This window comes from Carcharodon carcharias, chromosome 17 (genome assembly GCF_017639515.1).
Source record: "Carcharodon carcharias isolate sCarCar2 chromosome 17, sCarCar2.pri, whole genome shotgun sequence".
NCBI lineage: Eukaryota > Metazoa > Chordata > Chondrichthyes > Lamniformes > Lamnidae > Carcharodon > Carcharodon carcharias.
The window spans coordinates 120,920,051-120,941,792 of record NC_054483.1 but is presented as its reverse complement, the minus strand read 5'-3'; the positions used below and the strand labels follow the sequence as shown (position 1 = coordinate 120,941,792).

The window sequence follows — 21,742 nt, the reverse complement described above, 5'->3', positions numbered from 1 at the left end:
TGTCCCCACCCCCCCACCCTTAAACCAGCTTATATTTTTATATTTCACCTCTCTTCTATTTCTACTTAGTTCTGTTGGAGGGTTATTCAGACTCGAAACGTTAACTGTGCTCCTATCCGCAGATGCTGCCAGACCTGTTGAGTTTTTCCAGGTATTTTTGTCTTTGTTTTGAATTTCCAGCATCCACTGTTTTTTGCTTTTATATCAGGACCTTCTTCATCTTCAATGGTATTCAGAAGGAGAGAAAGAGACACACAAAGAAGGAAATGTCCCAGCTCCAGAGAAGTATGTCGATTCTGTTCCTGTTGCAATCGGTAGGGGTCGATGTCAAGGAGAATCACTAGGAGATGAAGAGCCTCCAGGCATATTCTTTGCCTCAGACACATCCAAGAGCATCTTCCACTCCTCAGTGAAGTGGGATGAGACATTCCTGCATATTTTCCTCCAAAAGGTACTCAGAGCTCTGCAGTCAGCAGCCTGAAGAAAGAAGACAGTTCAGTAACGTCATTGCAACCTGACACACTGATGATCAGCAAATGCTTTTAAGCCAGGTTGCATGACATGAGGCCCACAGATTGCACAGTTTGCCAATCCTTCCTATCCTCTGTTAAGGTCTTGGACGACAGCATGCAGGAGAGTTTGAACAAACTGTCAGCTCTGCGAGAGCTAATGAAGGCTGTCACATGCTTCAAGATGAGGAAAACTCCCAGAAGTGATGGTTTACCGGCAGAGTGTATTCAGCTCTCTGGGACTGGAGCATGCATCCGGCCAGCAGCATGTCAGAACCCACAAGGAAAGGCGTCATCAGTCTCAGCAACAAGGGGAAGGGGGAGAGGGAGGAAATCAGAAATTGATGGCTCGTTACACTGCTTAACATGGATTACAAAATTCCATCCAAGATCATGGCCAATCGAGTGAAGTGTGCTCTGGAGTTGGTGATCCACCCTGATCAGACTTGAGCTGTATCCAGCAGTGAGATCTCTGCTAGCCCAGCGTTACTCAGGGATATGATTGGCAGCAGACTCGAGTCCTCCAAGCCACTCACCTTCCTGACTTGGAAATATATCACTGCTCTTTCACTGTCACTGGGTCAAAATCCTGGAACTCCCCTTCCTAACAGCACTGTGGCTGTGCCTACACCACATGGACTGCAGCAGTTCAAGGAGGCGGCTCACCACCACAATTCGCAATTCGGGGTGAGTAATAAATGCTGGCCCACATCCCATGAATATACAAAAAAAATACTGTGTTGTACCATTTGCCCCTCATTGAAAAATTTGTAGAGGAAGACAACTTTGATCAAAAGGTCCATCAGGCAGTGGTGGACTCTTCACATGAGGTCCTTGCGTCGCTGGGGAAAACGATGATGGTAGATCCTGTCAGATGGTTCTTTGAGCAGACTGTCAAAGTCATTCGGCAGAACTTTCAAACAAGAACCAAGATATTGCTTGCCTGTTGGTTTGGAATGCCATCCCCATCAGATCCTTTTGGGTGTCTCAGCACCAGTGTACACTGACCTGGTGTCAACTGCACAGAGGAGGAAACTATCACCCACCTCCACCTGGAATGTACATTTGTCAAAAGGGTCTGGAGAGAGATGGAATGGTTTTTGTCAAGCTTCATCCTGAGCAATTCTGTAACACGGGCTCTGTGCTTTATAGAGTGTTCCCAGGGACAGGCACCCAGACAAACTTCAACTGTTCCAGGAAAGCGAAACTCGGTGAAAGATGCCCTTTAGTCCACTGGAAACTTGTTGACCTTCTAGTGCAGGTACCGAGCGTTGCAGATTGACACATTCCAAGGTCTCGGGTAGGGACAAATGTAAGTTTGCTGCAGTGACTCCAAAGGCTCATTGGGGAAAGGCCACTCTTTAGGGCCATCTCACCTCAGCAAACTGAGCGGCTGGAACCAGTGGAGAAACCCCTGGGGTTTGAGACAATGTAACTTGTAACTTTACTAATTGTATCTTTACAAAATTAATGAATAAAATGTATCTATTTTTGAAACAGGGAAGGTGCAGAATTCACCAACAGGGAGGGGGGAGCAGACACAATGTATCCGGTAAAGTGATAATCTTTTAAATGAAAACAATTAAACCAAATCAACAAAATTGGGATAAATCAGGCACAGCCCGGTAAAGTGATGGTGAGATTGGTTATCATGGTTATAATTGGTTATCATGAGGCTGCAGATTGTGAATTATTTGGATTCCAGCAGCCGTTTAAGGGCTGGTATTGGGATAAAGTATTTAACAGGTTAAAATCTCGATTACCTGTTCCCTTCTCCATTGCTTCACCGTCACTTCCATCGGACCCGGACCCCCCAATCTCCCTGTTCCGCTGCCTCAGGCTCGACTATTGCAGCTCGGGCCCCGCAATCGGAATAATATTCGCCCAATAACACGGCCAAATCTCAATCTCATGGGGTTTATTAATGATCCAAAAACACCAAAAGAAAAGAATAATTTCCAAATCCCATCAGACTGAACAAATTAACATTGAGTTGGAGCCGCGTACAGCGACACCCTGCGGCCGGGAGGAGGGGACACAGCGACACCCTGCGGCTGGGAGGAGGGGACACAGCGACACCCTGCGGCTGGGAGGAGGGGACACAGCGACACCCTGCGGCCGGGAGGAGGGGACACAGCGACACCCTGCGGCCGGGAGGAGGGGACACAGCGACACCCTGCGGCTGGGAGGAGGGGACACAGCGACACCCTGCGGCTGGGAGGAGGGGACACAGCGACACCCTGCGGCTGGGAGGAGGGGACACAGCGACACCCTGCGGCCGGGAGGAGGGGACACAGCGACACCCTGCGGCTGGGAGGAGGGGACACAGCGACACCCTGCGGCTGGGAGGAGGGGACACAGCGACATCCTGCGGCTGGGAGGAGGGGATACAGCGACACCCTGCGGCTGGGAGGAGGGGACACAGCGACATCCTGCGGCTGGGAGGAGGGGCTACAGCGACACCCTGCGGCCGGGAGGAGGGGACACGGCGACACCCTGCGGCCGGGAGGAGGGTTACAGCGACACCGTGAGGCTGGGAGGAGGGGACACAGCGACACCTTGCGGCCGGGAGGAGGGTTACAGCGACACCCTGCGGCCGGGAGGAGGGGACACGGCGACACCCTGCGGCCGGGAGGAGGGTTACAGCGACACCGTGAGGCTGGGAGGAGGGGACACAGCGACACCTTGCGGCCGGGAGGAGGGTTACAGCGACACCTTGCGGCCGGGAGGAGGGTTACAGCGACACCCTGCGGCCGGGAGGAGGGTTACAGCGACACCCTGCGGCCGGGATGAGAGGTCTCGGGTCCGCCTCCTCCATGCGGCCCGGAGTGTCCGCCGCTGTGACTGTCAGTTCCGGTGAGGTGAGGCCGGCCGGCGGATGGGGTCCGGATGAAGCGTCGGTCGGTGCCGGGTGAAGGTGGCGCGTTTGGCGGGAGCGGAGTCGGGGCCGAGACCATCATGATGGCCTGAGGAGGGTGAGTGGGAAGTGCGGCCTCTTCGGTGGCGGAGATCGGCGGGCGGGAGGAGGGGGAGAGGAGGGGGAGAGGAGGAGGAGGGAGAGAGGGGGGGGGAGGGGAGGGGAGAGGGGAGGGGGGGGAGGAGGAGGGGAGGGGGAGAGAGGAGGAGGGGGGGAGGAGGAGGGGGAGGAGGAGGGGGAGAGAGGAGGGGGGGGAGGAGGAGGAGGGAGAGGAGGGGGGGAGGAGGAGGAGGGGGAGAGAGGAGGAGGGAGAGAGGAGGGGGGGGGAGGGGAGGGGAGAGGGGAGGGGGGGGGAGGAGGAGGGGAGGGGGAGAGAGGAGGAGGGGGGGAGGAGGAGGGGGGGGGAGGGGAGGGGAGAGGGGAGGGGGGGGGAGGAGGAGGGGGAGAGGGGAGGGGGGGAGAGGGGAGGGGGGGAGAGGGGAGGGGGGGAGGGGAGGGGGGGAGGAGGAGGAGGGGAGAGAGGAGGAGGAGGAGGAGGAGGGGGAGAGGGGAGGGGGGGGAGGAGGAGGGGGAGAGGGGAGGGGGGGGAGAGGGGAGGGGGGGAGAGGGGAGGGGGGGAGGGGAGGGGGGGAGGAGGAGGAGGGGAGAGAGGAGGAGGAGGAGGAGGAGGGGGAGAGGGGAGGGGGGGGAGGAGGAGGGGGAGAGGGGAGGGGGGGAGAGGGGAGGGGGGGAGAGGGGAGGGGGGGAGGGGAGGGGGGGAGGAGGAGGAGGGAGAGAGGAGGAGGAGGAGGAGGAGGGGAGAGGGAGGGGGGAGGGGGGAGAGGGGAGGGGGGGAGGAGGGGGGGAGAGGAGGAGGAGGAGGGGGAGGGGAGGGGGGAGGGGGAGGAGGAGGGGGAGGAGGAGGGGGGGAGGAGGAGGAGGGGGAGAGAGGAGGAGGGAGAGAGGAGGGGGGGGAGGGGAGGGGAGAGGGGAGGGGGGGGAGGAGGAGGGGAGGGGGAGAGAGGAGGAGGGGGGGAGGAGGAGGGGAGAGGGGAGGGGGGGGAGGGGGGGAGGAGGAGGGGGAGGAGGAGGGGGAGAGAGGAGGGGGGGAGGAGGAGGAGGGAGAGGAGGGGGGGAGGAGGGGGAGAGAGGAGGAGGGAGAGAGGAGGGGGGGGAGGGGAGGGGAGAGGGGAGGGGGGGGAGGAGGAGGGGAGGGGGAGAGAGGAGGAGGGGGGGAGGAGGAGGGGGGGGAGGGGAGGGGGGGAGAGGGGAGGAGGAGGAGGAGGAGGGGGAGAGGGGAGGGGGGGGAGGAGGAGGGGGAGAGGGGAGGGGGGGGGAGGGGAGGGGGGGAGAGGGGAGGGGGGGAGGGGAGGGGGGGAGGAGGAGGAGGGGAGAGAGGAGGAGGAGGAGGAGGAGGGGGAGAGGGGAGGGGGGGGAGGAGGAGGGGGAGAGGGGAGGGGGGGAGGGGGGGAGAGGGGAGGGGGGGAGGGGAGGGGGGGAGGGGAGGGGAGAGGGGAGGGGGGGAGGAGGAGGGGGAGGAGGAGGGGGGGAGGAGGAGGAGGGGGAGAGAGGAGGGGGGGGAGGGGAGGGGAGAGGGGAGGGGGGGGAGGAGGAGGGGAGGGGGAGAGAGGAGGAGGGGGGGAGGAGGAGGGGAGAGGGGAGGGGGGGGAGGGGGGGAGGAGGAGGGGGAGGAGGAGGGGGAGAGAGGAGGGGGGGAGGAGGAGGAGGGAGAGGAGGGGGGGAGGAGGAGGAGGGGGAGAGAGGAGGAGGGAGAGAGGAGGGGGGGGAGGGGAGGGGAGAGGGGAGGGGGGGGAGGAGGAGGGGGAGAGGGGAGGGGGGGAGAGGGGAGGGGGGGAGGGGAGGGGGGGAGGAGGAGGAGGGGAGAGAGGAGGAGGAGGAGGAGGAGGGGAGAGGGGAGGGGGGGGAGGGGAGAGGGGGGGGAGGAGGAGGGGGAGGAGGAGGAGGGGGAGAGGGGAGGGGGGGGAGGAGGAGGGGGAGAGGGGAGGGGGGGAGAGGGGAGGGGGGGGAGGGGAGGGGGGGAGGAGGAGGAGGGGAGAGAGGAGGGGGGGAGAGAGGAGGGGGAGAGAGGAGGAGGGAGGAGGAGGAGGAGGGGAGAGAGGAGGGGAGAGAGGAGGGGGGGAGGGAGGAGGGGGGAGAGGAGGAGGGGGAGGAGGAGGGGAGAGGAGGGGAGAGAGGAGGAGGGGGAGAGAGGAGGAGGGGGGAGAGGAGGAGGGGGAGGAGGAGGGGAGAGAGGAGGGGAGAGAGGAGGAGGGGAGAGAGGAGGAGGGGGAGAGAGGAGGGAGAGAGAGGAGGGGGAGAGAGGAGGAGGGGAGAGAGGAGGGGAGAGAGGAGGGGGGAGAGGAGGGGAGGGAGGAGGGGGGGAGAGAGAGGAGGAGGGGAGAGAGGAGGGGAGAGAGGAGGGGAGAGAGGAGGGGGGAGAGGAGGGGAGGGAGGAGGGGGGGAGAGAGGAGGGGGGGAGAGAGAGGAGGAGGGGAGAGGGGAGGGGAGAGAGGAGGAGGGGAGAGGGGAGGAGGGGGAGAGAGGAGGGGGAGAGAGGAGGGGGGGAGGAGAGAGGAGGAGGGGAGGGGGAGGAGGAGGGAGGAGGAGGAGGAGGGGGAGAGAGGAGGAGGGAGAGAGGAGGGGGGGAGGGGAGGGGAGAGGGGAGGGGGGGGAGGAGGAGGGGGAGAGAGGAGGGGGGGAGGAGGAGGAGGGGGAGGAGGAGGAGGGAGAGAGGAGGAGGGAGAGAGGGGGGGGGGAGGGGAGGGGAGAGGGGAGAGAGGAGGAGGGGGGGAGGAGGAGGAGGGGGAGGAGGAGGGGGAGAGAGGAGGGGAGAGAGGAGAGGGAGGAGAGAGGAGGGGGGGGAGGGGAGGAGGAGGGGGAGGAGGAGGGGGAGAGAGGAGGGGAGAGAGGAGAGGGAGGAGAGAGGAGGGGAGAGGGGAGGGGGGGGAGGAGGAGGGGAGAGAGGAGGAGGAGGGGAGAGGAGGAGGGGGAGAGGAGGAGGGAGAGAGGAGGGGGGGAGGGGAGGAGGAGGGGAGGGGGAGAGAGGAGGAGGGGGGGAGGAGGAGGGGGAGAGAGGAGGGGGGGAGAGGAGGAGGGAGGAGGAGGAGGAGGGGAGAGAGGAGGAGGAGGGGAGAGAGGAAGAGGGGAGAGAGGAGAAGGAGGGGAGAGAGGAGGAGGGGAGAGAGGAGGAGGAGGGGAGAGAGGAGGAGGAGGGGAGAGAGGAGGAGGGGGGGGAGGAGGAGGGGGAGAGGGGAGGGGGGGAGGAGGAGGAGGGGAGAGAGGAGGAGGAGGAGGAGGAGGGGGAGAGGGGAGGGGGGGGAGGAGGAGGGGGAGAGGGGAGGGGGGGGGAGGGGAGGGGGGGAGAGGGGAGGGGGGGAGGGGAGGGGGGGAGGAGGAGGAGGGGAGAGAGGAGGAGGAGGAGGAGGAGGGGGAGAGGGGAGGGGGGGGAGGAGGAGGGGGAGAGGGGAGGGGGGGAGGGGGGGAGAGGGGAGGGGGGGAGGGGAGGGGGGGAGGGGAGGGGAGAGGGGAGGGGGGGAGGAGGAGGGGGAGGAGGAGGGGGGGAGGAGGAGGAGGGGGAGAGAGGAGGAGGGAGAGAGGAGGGGGGGGAGGGGAGGGGAGAGGGGAGGGGGGGGAGGAGGAGGGGAGGGGGAGAGAGGAGGAGGGGGGGAGGAGGAGGGGAGAGGGGAGGGGGGGGAGGGGGGGAGGAGGAGGGGGAGGAGGAGGGGGAGAGAGGAGGGGGGGAGGAGGAGGAGGGAGAGGAGGGGGGGAGGAGGAGGAGGGGGAGAGAGGAGGAGGGAGAGAGGAGGGGGGGGAGGGGAGGGGAGAGGGGAGGGGGGGGAGGAGGAGGGGGAGAGGGGAGGGGGGGAGAGGGGAGGGGGGGAGGGGAGGGGGGGAGGAGGAGGAGGGGAGAGAGGAGGAGGAGGAGGAGGAGGGGGAGAGGGGAGGGGGGGGAGGAGGAGGGGGAGAGGGGAGGGGGGGAGAGGGGAGGGGGGGAGGGGAGGGGGGGAGGAGGAGGAGGGGAGAGAGGAGGAGGAGGAGGAGGAGGGGAGAGGGGAGGGGGGGGAGGGGAGAGGGGGGGGAGGAGGAGGGGGAGGAGGAGGAGGGGGAGAGGGGAGGGGGGGGAGGAGGAGGGGGAGAGGGGAGGGGGGGAGAGGGGAGGGGGGGGAGGAGGAGGAGGGGAGAGAGGAGGGGGGAGAGAGGAGGGGGAGAGAGGAGGAGGGAGGAGGAGGAGGAGGGGAGAGAGGAGGGGAGAGAGGAGGGGGGGAGGGAGGAGGGGGGAGAGGAGGAGGAGGAGGAGGAGGTGTGCAGGTGAGGAGGGGAGAGAGGAGGAGGGGAGAGAGGAGGAGGGGAGAGAGGAGGAGGAGGAGGAGGAGGTGTGCGCGTGAGGAGGGGAGAGAGGAGGAGGGGAGAGAGGAGGAGGAGGAGGAGGAGGTGTGCGGGTGAGGAGGGGAGAGAGGAGGAGGGGAGAGAGGAGGAGGGGAGAGAGGAGGAGGGGAGAGAGGAGGGGGGAGAGGAGGGGAGGGAGGAGGGGGGGAGAGAGGAGGGGGGGAGAGAGAGGAGGAGGGGAGAGAGGAGGGGAGAGAGGAGGGGGGAGAGGAGGGGAGGGAGGAGGGGGGGAGAGAGGAGGGGGGGAGAGAGAGGAGGAGGGGAGAGGGGAGGGGAGAGAGGAGGAGGGGAGAGGGGAGGAGGGGGAGAGAGGAGGGGGAGAGAGGAGGGGGGGAGGAGAGAGGAGGAGGGGAGGGGGAGGAGGAGGGAGGAGGAGGAGGAGGGGGAGAGAGGAGGAGGGAGAGAGGAGGGGGGGAGGGGAGGGGAGAGGGGAGGGGGGGGAGGAGGAGGGGGAGAGAGGAGGGGGGGAGGAGGAGGAGGGGGAGGAGGAGGAGGGAGAGAGGAGGAGGGAGAGAGGGGGGGGGGAGGGGAGGGGAGAGGGGAGAGAGGAGGAGGGGGGGAGGAGGAGGAGGGGGAGGAGGAGGGGGAGAGAGGAGGGGAGAGAGGAGAGGGAGGAGAGAGGAGGGGGGGGAGGGGAGGAGGAGGGGGAGGAGGAGGGGGAGAGAGGAGGGGAGAGAGGAGAGGGAGGAGAGAGGAGGGGAGAGGGGAGGGGGGGGAGGAGGAGGGGAGAGAGGAGGAGGAGGGGAGAGGAGGAGGGGGAGAGGAGGAGGGAGAGAGGAGGGGGGGAGGGGAGGAGGAGGGGAGGGGGAGAGAGGAGGAGGGGGGGAGGAGGAGGGGGAGAGAGGAGGGGGGGAGAGGAGGAGGGAGGAGGAGGAGGAGGGGAGAGAGGACGGGGAGAGAGGAGGAGGGAGGAGGAGGAGGAGGGGAGAGAGGAGGGGAGAGAGGAGGAGGAGGGGAGAGGAGGGGAGAGAGGAGGGGGGGAGGGAGGAGGGGGAGAGAGGAGGAGGAGGGGAGAGGAGGGGGAGAGAGGAGGAGGAGAGAGGAGGAGGGGAGGAGGAGGAGGGGGAGAGAGGAGGGGGAGAGAGGAGGGGGGGAGGAGGAGGAGGGGGAGAGAGGAGGGGGAGAGAGGAGGGGGGGAGGAGGAGGAGGGGGAGAGAGGAGGGGGAGAGAGGAGGGGGGGAGGAGGAGGAGGGGGAGAGAGGAGGGGGAGAGAGGAGGGGCGAGAGGAGGAGGAGGGGAGAGGAGGAGGAGGGAGAGAGGAGGAGGGGAGAGAGGAGGAGGGGAGAGAGGAGGAGGGGAGAGAGGAGGAGGAGGGGAGAGGAGGAGGAGGGAGAGAGGAGGAGGTGAGAGAGGAGGAGGAGGTGGAGGAGGAGGAGGTGGAGGAGGAGGAAGAGGGGAGAGAGGAGGAGGGGAGAGAGGAGGAGGAGGAGGGGAGAGAGGAGGAGGAGGAGGGGAGAGAGGAGGAGGAGGGGAGAGGAGGAGGAGGGGAGAGAAGAGGAGGGGAGAGAGGAGGAGGGGGGAGAGGAGGGGAGAGAGGAGGGGGGGAGGGAGGAGGGAGAGAGGAGGAGGGGGAGGGAGGAGGGGGGGAGAGAGGAGGGGGGGAGGAGAGAGGGGGGGAGAGAGAGGAGGAGGGGGGAGAGGAGGGGGGGAGGGAGGAGGGGGGGAGAGAGGAGGGGGGGAGGAGAGAGGAGGGGGGGAGAGAGGAGGGGAGAGAGGAGGGGGGGAGAGAGGAGGGGAGAGAGGAGGAGGGAGAGAGGAGGAGGGGAGAGGGGAGGAGGGGGAGAGAGGAGGGGGGGAGGAGAGAGGAGGAGGGGGAGAGAGGAGGAGGGAGAGAGGAGGGGGGAGAGGAGGGGGGGAGGAGAGAGGAGGAGGGAGGAGGGGGAGAGAGGAGAAGGAGGGGAGAGAGGAGGAGGAGGGGAGAGAGGAGGAGGGGAGAGAGGAGGAGGAGGGGAGAGAGGAGGAGAGAGAGGAGGAGGGGAGAGAGGAGGAGGGGGAGAGAGGAGGGGGAGGGAGAGAGGAGGGGGAGGGAGAGAGGAGGGGGGGAGGAGAGAGGGGGGGAGGAGAGAGGGGGGGAGAGAGAGGAGGAGGGGAGAGAGGAGGGGGGAGAGGAGGGGGGGAGGGAGGAGGGGGGGAGGGAGGAGGGGGGGAGAGAGGAGGGGAGAGAGGAGGGGGAGAGAGGAGGAGGGGAGAGGGGAGGGGAGAGGGGAGGGGAGAGAGGAGGAGGGGGAGAGAGGAGGGGAGAGAGGAGGAGGGGGAGAGAGGAGGGGGGGCAGGAGGGACAATGACACGTACACACACACACACACGTGCCTCTTTTTCTACCACTGAGAAGGACAAGGGCAGCAGACACACGGGAACACCATCACCTGCAGGTTCCCCTCCAAACCATGCACCACCCTGGCTTGGAACTATATCGCCGTTCCTTCAGTGTCGCTGGGTCAGCATCGTGGAACTCCCTTCCTACCAGCACTGTTGGTGTACTAGGAGGAAGTCTGAGTTGTGAGGGGGATACAAAGAAGCTTCAAGGGGATTTGGAGAGGCTAAGCTAATGGGCAAAAGTTTAGCAGATGGAATACAATGTGGAGAAATGTTAGGTTATCCATTTTGGTAGGAAAAACATAAGTATGGAATATTTCTTAAATAGTGAGAGTTTGGCAAGTGTTGAACTTCATAGAGATTTGGGTGTCCTTGTTCATGAGTCACTGAAAGCTAACTTGCAGGTACAGCAAGCAATTAAAGCAAATTATATGTTGGCCTTTATTACAAGAGGATTTGAGGGCAGGAGTAAAGATGTCTTACTGCAATTATATAAAGCCGTGGTGTATTGTGCATTGTGCGCAGTTTTGTTCTCCTTCCTTAAGGAAAGATATACTTGCCATAGAGGGAGTGCAACACCAGACTCATCCTTGGGATACAGGGATTGTCCTATGAGGAAAGATAAAATAGACTGGGCCTTTATTATCTGGAGTTTAGCAGAACGAGAGGTGGTCTCATTGAAGCATATAAAATTCTTATGGGACTCGACAGGGTAGATGCAGGAAGGAAGATTCCCTTGGATGGGAATCTAGAACCAGAGGGGACAGTCTCTGAATAGGAGGTAAGCCAACTGAGATGAGGAATTTCTTCATTCAGCGGGTGGTGAATCTTTGGAATTCTCTGCCCCAGAGGGTTGTGGGGGCTTAGTCGTTGAGCTTGTTCAAAACTGAGATCGATAGATTAAAAACATCAGGGGATATGGGGATGGTGCAGGAAAATGGTATTGAAGTAGATCAGCCATGAATGGCGGAGCAGACTCGAAGAGCTGGATGGCCTCCTCCTATTTCTTATGCTCTTATACCACATTGACTGCAGTGGTTTAAGAAGGTGGCTCACCATAACCTTCTTGAGGGCAATTGGGGATGGGCAGCAAATGTTGGCCTGGGCAACAAGGCTGCCATCCTGTGAAACTCAATTGACAGCTTTCTCTCAGATCTGGAAAAAGTATGTGGTATAAGAGCATAAGAAATAGGAGTAGGCCATCCAGCTCTTCGAGCCTGCTCCACCATTCAATGAGATGATAGCTGATCTACTTCAACACCATTTTCCTGCACCATCCCCATATCCCCTGAGTTGTAACAAGTTTTAAGCATGTACAGAGGCTGGGATTGGTGAGAAGGGCAAGAGGGAAGACCTGTGATAGGGTGGAATGTGGGAGTGGTTAAATGTCAAAAGGGATGATGGTGCAAGGAAAAAGGAAATGGTAATGGGACAAGTAAAGAAGCAAAAGATGTGTCTAGATTCGGTGTAAATGGGAATAATGGAATCATCATCAACAGCTGAAAAATGGGGGCAGAGGTTATTTATACCAGCAGGTCTGGCAGCATCTGTGGAGAGAGAAAAACACAGTGAATGTTTTGAGTCATGTATGACTCTTCAGCTCTGATGGAGTCATATTCAACTTGAAACATTTACTTTATTTCTCTCCCTGCAGATGCTGCCAGACCTGGTGAGCATTTCCAGCTCTTTGTGTTTATTACAGATTTCCAGCATCTGCAGTAATTTGCTATTGTTTATGTCTGTTTCTTTTGAAAAGGATGGTAAGGTTTTCTGAATGCTGTCCCTTTATCTCATCTGCCCCATGGAAAAGAACTTGACTCACCCTGACAGTGGAAATCTGTATGAGCAATCTATAAACTGGCGCAGAGAATGAGATCCGTTCAGCAGTCAACCTGCAGCCTGTTTGCATTCTAAATAGAAAAGACTGTCGTATCTAATTAAGCTGGTGCGTGTCTGTGCTGACGCATGTTTTGTGTCAGTGATCCCTTCAGTTGGCTCAGATGTTTGCTGTGAATGTTGGGAATCTGACCCACTCTAAATGTGCTCATTTGCAGTTTTAAAATACATCTATACATAAATAAAAAAGAGCTTTGTCTTACCATGATGACCTTACGTTCGCTGTAGCTGCATGTGGTTGTATTGTAGCCTGACTGAAGTGTAAATACCGGGGAAAACGAAAATACGACTCTGAGATTTCCAGGGGACTGGATAGCAAGAAGGATTTGAAAGAAGAGTTTAAGTAAGTGAGCAAAGCACTGTTTGAAGATGCAAGTTTGTAAGACGCTTTTGAATATGGGGAAAGTTGTACGGGTTAAGGAGAGAGTTCCAGATTATAAGAACGTGCTGGTTAAAGGCTGTTCCATTGATAGTGAGCTGGTGACGGTGGAGGTGGTGCATTATTAAGTCTTACACTCCTTTGTGGAGCTTAGAAGCAAGACCTTTTGAGATAATTCATTGGAATGTGAATTTCTCTGGCATGATTTAGTTCATATCAATCAACATTTTGATTTAATTAAAGAGGTAGAGCAAGTCCAGTTTAAGCTACAGTAAAACTGTAATGCTCCCTGACCCAATTCTTAGCATCATTGGAGTTGCTGTGACAGTTAATTTATTTATAGCTGAAAGGTTAACTTAAAATATAAAAGCACAAGAGTTAACAAGAAGTTTTGTAATGAATTTACGCTGACAGATCTTTTACTTATAAATGCATTAGTTTCCCATTGCAAATAATCTACTTATTCAGTTATTCCGAAAGGTTTTTGAGCCCCAAGCAGTTTGATCTGGATTTCCTGTTCCAGTATTTCCACAATGGCTGCTTTGATTAAACTACATTAAATAAAACTCTAAGTAACTGGTTTGCAATGTGTTCCCCCTGCAAGCTTAGCGTTGGTATGAAGCTGTTGCAGCTGCATGTTGGCGCTAAACCTGTGTAATCTAAATCATTCAGAGTCCAGAACACAGGACTGGAATGCTTCCAGAGTGTCTGAGTGAGTTTACCTAACGAGGGGCTGAGCCTTGAGACCAAGGTCATGCCGGGTTTGAGTCTCTTTCTATTATGTTGTTAGTTGGTCTCTTGCAGGGTTGAGGGTGTGGACCAGCGACCCTGACTCGAGTAGGGACAAGAGATTGGGCCCTTTGTTCCCGATTGTTTTCCAGCAACCTCTGCTGGGAATGTGTATGTTTCTGATGATGAGTGGGAGGGGTGGTGGTGGTCAGCCTTGCTGCCCCCAGTGATATGGTGGCCTGCGGACTCATACTCCATCATGCCACACACATGAATGTCAAACACTGAGATATCGGGGAGCACCTGTGGAACTGCGCTCCAGCAGTGAGTGGGCACCCTCAGAAGATGAGAACAAAATGGGACTGAAGGTTATAAGTATAATAATCGAATGATAGTGGGCCCAATAATCCACAGAACCAGTTCCAGCCTATGGAACTGTGATTTGTGGAATTTGGATAGTTGTGTTAAATCCTGGAGTTTCATTTGATATGGTATTGGAAGATTATTCCAAATTTTCTCATAAAACTCAACGGTGAATGTCACTTTACTCAAGAGATTAAGTAATGGGGAAAGTATTGTCAAGCCTACTAAATAAGTCATAAATCTGCTTCCAAATAGCATTTCATATGCCTCCAATTTCTGATTAGCAAATAAAAGGAGCACCAAATCGCAGCATGGTCAGCATGACATAGCCAGGGAGCCTGCGAATGGAGACCCAGGGATCCATGCAGCAATGAGATTGCAAAAGACCACAGCTGATGGGGTACAAATGGGTATTAGATAGGACCATGAGGTTCACATTTGCACATGCTCAATTTGAAGGGGTGGGCTTGTTCTCATTTGAAACCATTTTTATTTTACAATAAGAAGTTCTCTTGCTGCATTAAAAGCAAAAAATCTTTGCCATAGGTTCCTTAGAGGAAGGGTCCTGGCGGTGAAGGAAGTGATTACCTGAGTTGCTCAGGCCGGGAGATTTAGGTTTCATCATGCTCCATGCGGGGTCAGATGGTCACAAGGAGAATGATGATGGGGGGGTGGGGGGTGTATTTGGTCTTGTGATTTTTTTTCTGGTTGTTTATTAAATCTCTCCACATGGAAGAAATATCAAAATTAAATCTACACAAGCATCAGCATATGGTGGCTATTCAATTTTTTTTACTTTTCCCATTTTTTTTAATGCTCCTTTTCTGTATCTTAAAGGGAGATGACAGGTAAAGTAAATGCTTTGAAAATTGTATAGAGTAAAACACGGGTTAGTCATTTTCTTCCCCCGTTTGTGTCGTTTATGGCACAAAATGGGCCATTCAGCATATCGGTGAAATGGCCCTGTGATACAATCAGATTATTTGCAGGAGCAGGAAGAAGAAACTTCAAATAGAAATTGTGATTGAAACAGTGCAGCACTACTTGTAATGTGGTTACACACCCCTCCCCATCCCTTTCCCCTCTCACATACTCTTGTGCAAGTTTGCTGTACCACATTTCTAACAGCCTGCATTCAGAGTTCCTAGTTTGGAAAATGTTTATGTATGTGTGAATTGGGTACGAGCGAAGAAGTTGTATAGATGTGTGAGAGTGGCACTAGTCAAGTCTAACTTCATGGTTGTGACCTTCAGTTAAATGTTACTGAATATCTCTGGTACACTGGATAAAGCTGATATTGTTTGAACTGACAATATGAGCTTTGTGTTGTGCACCAATGCCAGTTATCAACACACATTAATAAATGAGGTATAAATAATGTAATGTCATTAGGAAACCTGATGAAGTAAGCTTGTGGTCAGCTAACCTAGGCCAGTCTGTGCTAAGCTAGTCTTGGTTCTTGGATGTATCTCCTTCACCTCCAAAATAAGTTATGCACACCTTCTTAATCACTGTTGCCCTGAAAGAGCTAAAAGGTCTGGCAATTCAAAGATCCACTTCTTTTTGGTGTATCAAGTGTTATTGAATTTGTTTATAGTACACGTATTGAGTAATCAGAACTTGCTTCACCAGTAATTGAAAGGCAGTGGTCCAAAGTCACTTTAGTTTTGCTGGTCAAAATGTAGATCAAGGGCTGATTTTCATATGCCTTGAAGTTATCTGCATTGATTGGGAGGCTGGATGTCTTAAAATTATTCATGAGACAGCCACTTCTGAACAAGTACTTAGAGTACAGTCGTTGCAGGGCTCAGCGTGAGCTCTTCCTTTATAAGTGGTCTCTTTGAACTCCCCAGGTGGTTAAATCAGCCAATGTGGATTGGTATGGATCAGGAAAGTTTCAGGTTGGTGAGACCATCTCAACCAAATTGGTGGTAGGGGATACAGCAATAAACCTACATGGGGAGTGAGAATGTTCCCAACCCTTCCCTGTATTATAATTAGATTTTCTTTGTGAATGCTGGCAAAGATGGGGTGTAGCTTAGCTGCATTTAGCTCCATGGTTGAACAGTACTGACACAGTATCTCGGTTAATAAATAGCAATGCATTTGAGCAACCAGAGGGCTCTGGTCTCCTTGAAAGTGTACCTCAACAAAGCCAAGTGACATCTGAAAAGAAGGTTCAAAAATTAGAACATAATGAGACAGTGATCTTTTCAAATTAACCTAGATTTGAAGTATCACTGTTAATTGTAGTTTGCCCATTGTGAGAAATTATGATTTGTCCTTGTTCAATTTTGCATCCATTCATAATTCTGTGTTGAAAATCCAGTCTTCCAGTGACATTGCACTAGGTAGTACTGCCTCTGTCCATTCAGCAAAGCCAAGATCCTGCAGCAGTGTCTGCAGCAAACTCTTTGTGAACTACCTGGTCAGCAAAAGAAGGTTGAATGCTGCATGAAGGACAGCTAGCTGCACTGTCTGCTGCTCAACTTGCCTTTTTGGGTTAAATCACTGAGAAGAGAAGATGATTCATTTGTGTATAGTTCATGTTTTAAAAGAATGTTTCTCAGCTTCCTTTGCCTGCAGGTGCTGAATCATACTGGAGGGGTTGCAGCTGGCCTCCAGCAATTCACTCAGTTGGTAGTTCTTTGTGCATGGGTATAGACAGCGAGGTTATTGAATTGCCAGGGGCACTACAGCCTAGCTCAATCCTGCCCTCGCCTCACATCCTTAAATACTTACGATCCAGCAAGTGGATTGGGATCAGGATTAGGAGGTGTTCCTAACCTAATGTTCCCTCTCTCCAGCCCGAGTGCTGATGCCAATTGCAGTGCTTAAACTGCAATCTCAAACCAACAAACTCGGCGTGGAACAGGAGTCAAAACTGAAACTGTGATCCAAATGCCTCAGTATCCCATGTAACACTGCAATAGCTTGCTTTTATATTGCAAAGGTAAGGTGAGCAATTTTGAAAGAGGGATTTGAAGATTAGGGTTTTAAATTGAATGCATTTTGGACAGGATGGAATTCATTGAACACAAACAAGAAGGCCAGGAAGGATTGTATTGGAATAATTGAATCTGGAGGCGGGAAAAGCCGACACAAGCTGAGGCAGGCATTGTTGCGAATGTGGAAATTTGTGATTTTGGTGATGGGAAGGATGTGGGATTGGAAACACAGTTTAGAGTCAAAATGCTGCACAATCAGCTGAGTTATTGGGGGTGGATAAATGCTGAAGTGTGTTCATCATTTATGGGTCCTGGCAATGTGCATTGTTCCACTGAAAGCATTGAGATGTACTGGGAACAGAGATAAACCTAAAATACATCCTTATTCTGTGTCTAATCTTAGGCATACTGAAAAGCTGTCATGCTGATCAGCGAGGCAGACAGCCTTTTTTCAGGAAAATGGTGATTTTTCAGGGAAGAAAGATTCAGAAGTTTGTCACTCACCTGCCTGAATTCAGGCATACATTTAGGATTCAGCCAGACTATGCGCACATCTTTTATTCTAGTTATCCTGCATTGTTCATCATGGTTTCCCACATGCTGACATCTTTGCAGTAATCCAGAAGTAAATTTGAGTTAAATTGGACAATATCATTATTTAAAAGGGGAATTAAAGCTGTGCTATTCCTACTGCTCCCAGCATTGTTCCCTGAGGGTCTCTGCCTATGGGCAGGTTAATAAATGTGTAGGGCAAAGCTGGTGTAACAGCCCTCTATGTTAAGGAGTTGTATGATGTGAGCTTACAGGCACTTTTCCGTTTGGCTCTTCTGTAATTTGGAGCACAGGACATCAACGCTGGGCAACAGCTCCCTGCATCCATATTACTAAACCAGTGTTCTGCAGCAATAGCTCAGTTTTCAACTCATATTTTTGCCTAATAGGTGAGCCAGTTTTGTTAGCATGGGTGTCCCTCCAATGTCTTCATAGGGTCACGCAAGATAACTACCATTGTAATCCTGGTCACATGTTGGCACTCCTCTGCACCCTTCCCCTGGCCATTTGATCTGAAAGAAGGTGGGGAGTGGCATGCCTGGTTTAAATTGGTCACGGGGTAGCAGGCAGGGGAGGGTGGGGGGGGGTTGTGGCTAGGAGGCAGGTCAGTTAGCAACAGTGCCAAACGTAGTAGATATTTATAAACCATCATATGTAAAGTGACCAGATTAGAGCATTTTTTTGAGGCAGTGGTTTAGTGGCATAGCCACTGGACTAGTAACCCAGAGACCCAGGGTAATGCCTTTAGGACCCGGGTTCGAATCGCATCGTAGCAGGTGGTGAAATTTGAATTTTTAAAAAACCTTGAATTAAAAGTCTAATAGTGAAGCGATTGTCGTAAAAACCCATCTGGTTCACTAATGTCCTTTAGGGAAGGAAATCTGCCGTCCTTACCTGGTTTGGCCTACATGTGACTCCAGACCCACAGCAATGTGGTTGATTCTTAAATGCCCTCTGATATGGCCTAGCAAGCCACTCAGTTCTTAGGGGTAATTAGTGATGGGCAATAAATGCTGGCATGCATAGTCAGTGATGCCCCCATCCCATGAACGAATAATAAAAAAAATTTGCTAATGCCAAATTCATTAATTGATGCTTTGTGCTTCAACTTTCGTCTTTCCTCAAAACATTCAGAAGAAAACCAGAAATCCCGATTATCGGCCCCACCTTGTACTGTCTGGGGATCAAATGTTATTCAAAGAGGGTTGTGAAATGGAGAATCAAAGGTTCAGTTCAAACTCTATCCTTCAGCTTCACTTGTGGCAGAATTTGTTTGTCATTTTTTGTCTTGTAGAACTTTCATAACAGAATTAAAGGATTTTGTTAATATATTAACAAACAAGTACTCCACAGAACAGAGAGCTTGAGAGGTGGTCAGTAGAAAATTAGAAGGAATATTGTTAAAATAGATTTTAAAATCAATGGCTGGAGAAGGAGTTTGGGGGGTGGGGGTGTCGGGCGATGTCATCATGTTTCATTGTCTTAACTCAAAAACTTGATAACCAGATTATATGTGTATGTATAAACTCTGAATTCAACATGCAAAAATTAACAAAACAAATAGAATATTACACCAAATAGCCGGGTTAGTGGAGTATTAATCGGAGGCAGTCATGGTTGGAACATATCTTGCGAGCTGTGTCTCGTTCTGCTCAACAAGATTAAAAGGAAACTTCAGGCCAAGGACGTGATAATAGAGAAGGCTGACTCTTTATTTCAGGGCTGAGCTATAAGGAAGAAGTGGAGGAACCTGGGCATTTTCACTCATGAAAGGAGGGAAAGCAGAGGAATTTAAGGTATAGAATGCAGCTACAAATCAAACCACTGAGATCCGGCCGAAGGAGCATAGGTTTGGACTAAAGAGAAGTATAAGATTAAAGTCTGGAAATTCTTGACAAATAATTATTAGTATTTATTATCCTCATAATTCATCCTCAACTTTAGTATCATCTGCCTGGTTTTCATATCTCTCCAAGACCTCACCTCTCTCTGTCTCTGTAACCTCCTTTACTCTACAAGCTTTCACCTCTGATTCTGGCCTCTTGTGCTATCCAATTTTCATCACTCCACCACTGGTGACCGTGTCTTCAGCTGCTTTGACCCTAAGCTTTGGAATTCCCCCTCTACCTCTCTTTGTTTCACTAAAACACTTGTCAAAACTTATCATGCTGACCAAGGCTCAGTGACAGAAAGGTTTATTTTATATATTGCTCTTCTAACTGTCTTGGACGTTTTACTACAATAGAGGTGTTATATGAAAGTGAGTTGTTGATATTTGGGTAAATCAGCAGAGGATGAAACCTTGCAATCATTTAACAAACATTTGGATTGGTGATTTCTGGATGAACTCAGTTGGGCCGTATTGCCTTTCAAATCTCTCTATACTGTTTTTTTAATTTGCTCATGGGATGTGGATGTCGCTGGTTGGCCAGCATTTATCGTTCAACCCTAATGGGTTTCCCCTGAATTTCACTCATTGGTACTTAACCACGTTTTTCCTCAGATGACAGTAGTCAGCACTTTAATCCATTACAAGTAGGCTCTTTGTCTGTGTCCTAACCAAAGTTTGATAAAGATTTGTTTCACCAAGTTTTCTATTTCAAAATTGACTCGCAATCTTTAATTGTGTGCGATCAAGGAGTGGGAACGGCTGAAACCAAAAAGCTTCAAATTATTTTAGACTTATCAGCTTCATAGCTTGTCAAATGCAATTATGGTTTTTTAGTTGAATTTTTCAAAAGTACTGTGCAAAATTGGCAGTTATTTCATGTTATATATCATTGTAGCTAATTGAGAGAGATCCATTTATCCTCTTTCTCAGCACTCTGATCGGTTCTAGAATATAGACATTAGATTCCATTGGGCTGGTACGATACGATTTAAAATATTTTGAGCAACATCTCCTCGTTCACAGAGTAAGTTCTCTTGATTGTGTTTATACTGCACAAGATCATCATCCAATTCAAACAACTGATCTTTTAGTTCAAGCGGGGCACAAATTATAATAAAAAGAACCTGGCAAAAGGAGGTTTGTGTGTAGTTTTGTCCTTGTTTACAGTAATGACACTGTGTGCTTTTGATGTATATTAGGCCATTGAATCATATAATCTTACAGCACAGACGTCCTTTTGGCTCATTGTGTCTGTGCAAGCCTTTTGAAAGAGCTATTCAATTAGTCCCAGTGTCCTCCCCTTTCCCAATGCACTGCGAAATTTAGCTATTCAGGTATATATCCCATTCAATTTTGAAAGTTACTCTTGAATCTGCTTGCACTATCTTTCTACTGTAGTCAGTTCATTCGGAAGTTAAGTTGATCTAGTTTGTAGAATGTTTACATGTTATAATGACCTGCATAGAAATTAGTCCTGGTTCCAGAAATTCAAAGCAATCCAGTTAATTCTTGAGAACTGACTTTAAAATATTCACATTCTGGTAACTTGAAGTAAAACAAAATGGTACAGGTAAAGTAATTGAAGCCATTTGCTCAGTTTTACCAGTTCTGTTTACAGTTACATTTTTATTTATTATCTGAAAGTATGTTGACTTTAAAATTTGTGTTTGGTGATAAGCCAGGTAATTTGTGGGATGGATAAGCTGAGCTGAAAAAGAAGCCAATGGCAAATCGGTCAGCAAGGGCTGGTACAGTCCAGTTAAAAATGCCAACAAAGGTTATTGTACTTTAATTCTTCACCAGCACTGTTCCTGAAGCTGAAGTAATTAAAATATACCATGGGCTCATAATTTTAACATATAAAGCTGTGTTATTGGAACCCTAACTCATTTCTCAAAATAAATGAGGATTTATCTTGTTTAAGGATGTTACTCTGTTGAACTTTATTAAAACTTCATTCTTTACCTAGAGGCAAGTCTGTGGTGCTTTCTTTGATACTTCTGGAACATTAAGTAATCCTTTTTAGCTCCAGTAGTCCTGTAATCTTGTATGGAACATTGATAAAGACAGTGGGTGTGTAAAGACTGTGAAGTTAATTAACACTGATAACAAAAGCTGTCACTTAATGTACATCTTAGGATGTTTTATAAAGTGGGGGATCGGACATGACGTAGGAATTGGGAAGAGGAGGTTTTGAGAAGGGATTTGAAGGTGCTTTGTGATGCAGCAAGGCAAGGGATTTCGGAAGAGAATTCCAGAGTGCAGGCTTGTGATGGCTAAAAGCTTTGCCAACAATGGTAGAGGAAAGGGAGGAGGATACATGGTAGTCCAGACTCAGAAGAGAGCAAGGTACATGTTGTGATGGAGGGCAGACGGAGGACGCAGAATCAAGTTAGATTGAGACCATGAAAAGATCTGTAATGGCTGAGGCATTGAGAGCCATTGGAAACTAGTCAGGAAGGATTTGCCAATATTAAAATGACAAAATTAAAAAGAAAGCACCAGTAATGAAATTGACCATTAATTGTGATTTCATGTCACTCTATAAATCATGTCATCACTGTCAGCCAGTCAGATATCAACTTGAGGCAGGTGGGGCAGCCTTTTGTCACTGAACATACGACTTTTCAAAAAAATAGTTGGACAGAAGACTTGGAAAATGTGCCAACTGTGATGAAATAATGATTGCTTGTACTGAGAGCATCAGCTAGTCAAAGAGTCAGGGACAGATGTCATTTCATGTTGGGTAACTTAAAAGTTGAAACTCAGTTACCTATCTTCCCAATTCGCTGCCCGGATTTGGATAAACAACAGAGCCGGCATTATCTGCTAAACGGGGTGATAAAGGGACTTTGGTGAGGGTGGGAATTCACTGGT

The 21,742-nt window shown here is 52.6% G+C and overlaps 2 protein-coding genes across 8 annotated transcripts in view; one reads left to right on the top strand and one right to left on the bottom strand.

Moving 5' to 3' along the window:
• Window positions 1-2,521, bottom strand: part of sfxn4 (sideroflexin 4) — a 30,517-nt gene extending 27,996 nt beyond the window's left edge. For both annotated transcript variants that reach the window (XR_005945723.1, XM_041210520.1), the window contains exon 1: window positions 2,273-2,521. Coding sequence is in view for 1 of the 2 variants with exons in the window: in XM_041210520.1 (XP_041066454.1) it covers window positions 2,273-2,308 (36 nt within the window). In the remaining variant the exon portion in view is untranslated. The remainder of the gene's footprint in view (window positions 1-2,272) is intronic.
• An 805-nt stretch (window positions 2,522-3,326) lies between these two features.
• The window catches only part of gpam (glycerol-3-phosphate acyltransferase, mitochondrial), a 92,788-nt gene continuing 74,372 nt past the window's right edge, over window positions 3,327-21,742 (top strand). For 3 of the 6 annotated variants that reach the window (XM_041209549.1, XM_041209548.1, XM_041209545.1), the window contains exon 1: window positions 3,327-3,484. The gene's annotated coding sequence lies outside the window, so the exon portion shown is untranslated. Of the gene's footprint in view, window positions 3,485-18,694; window positions 18,771-21,742 lie in introns of all 6 variants that reach the window. The other 3 variants (XM_041209547.1, XM_041209543.1, XM_041209546.1) reach the window with 3 other exon arrangements.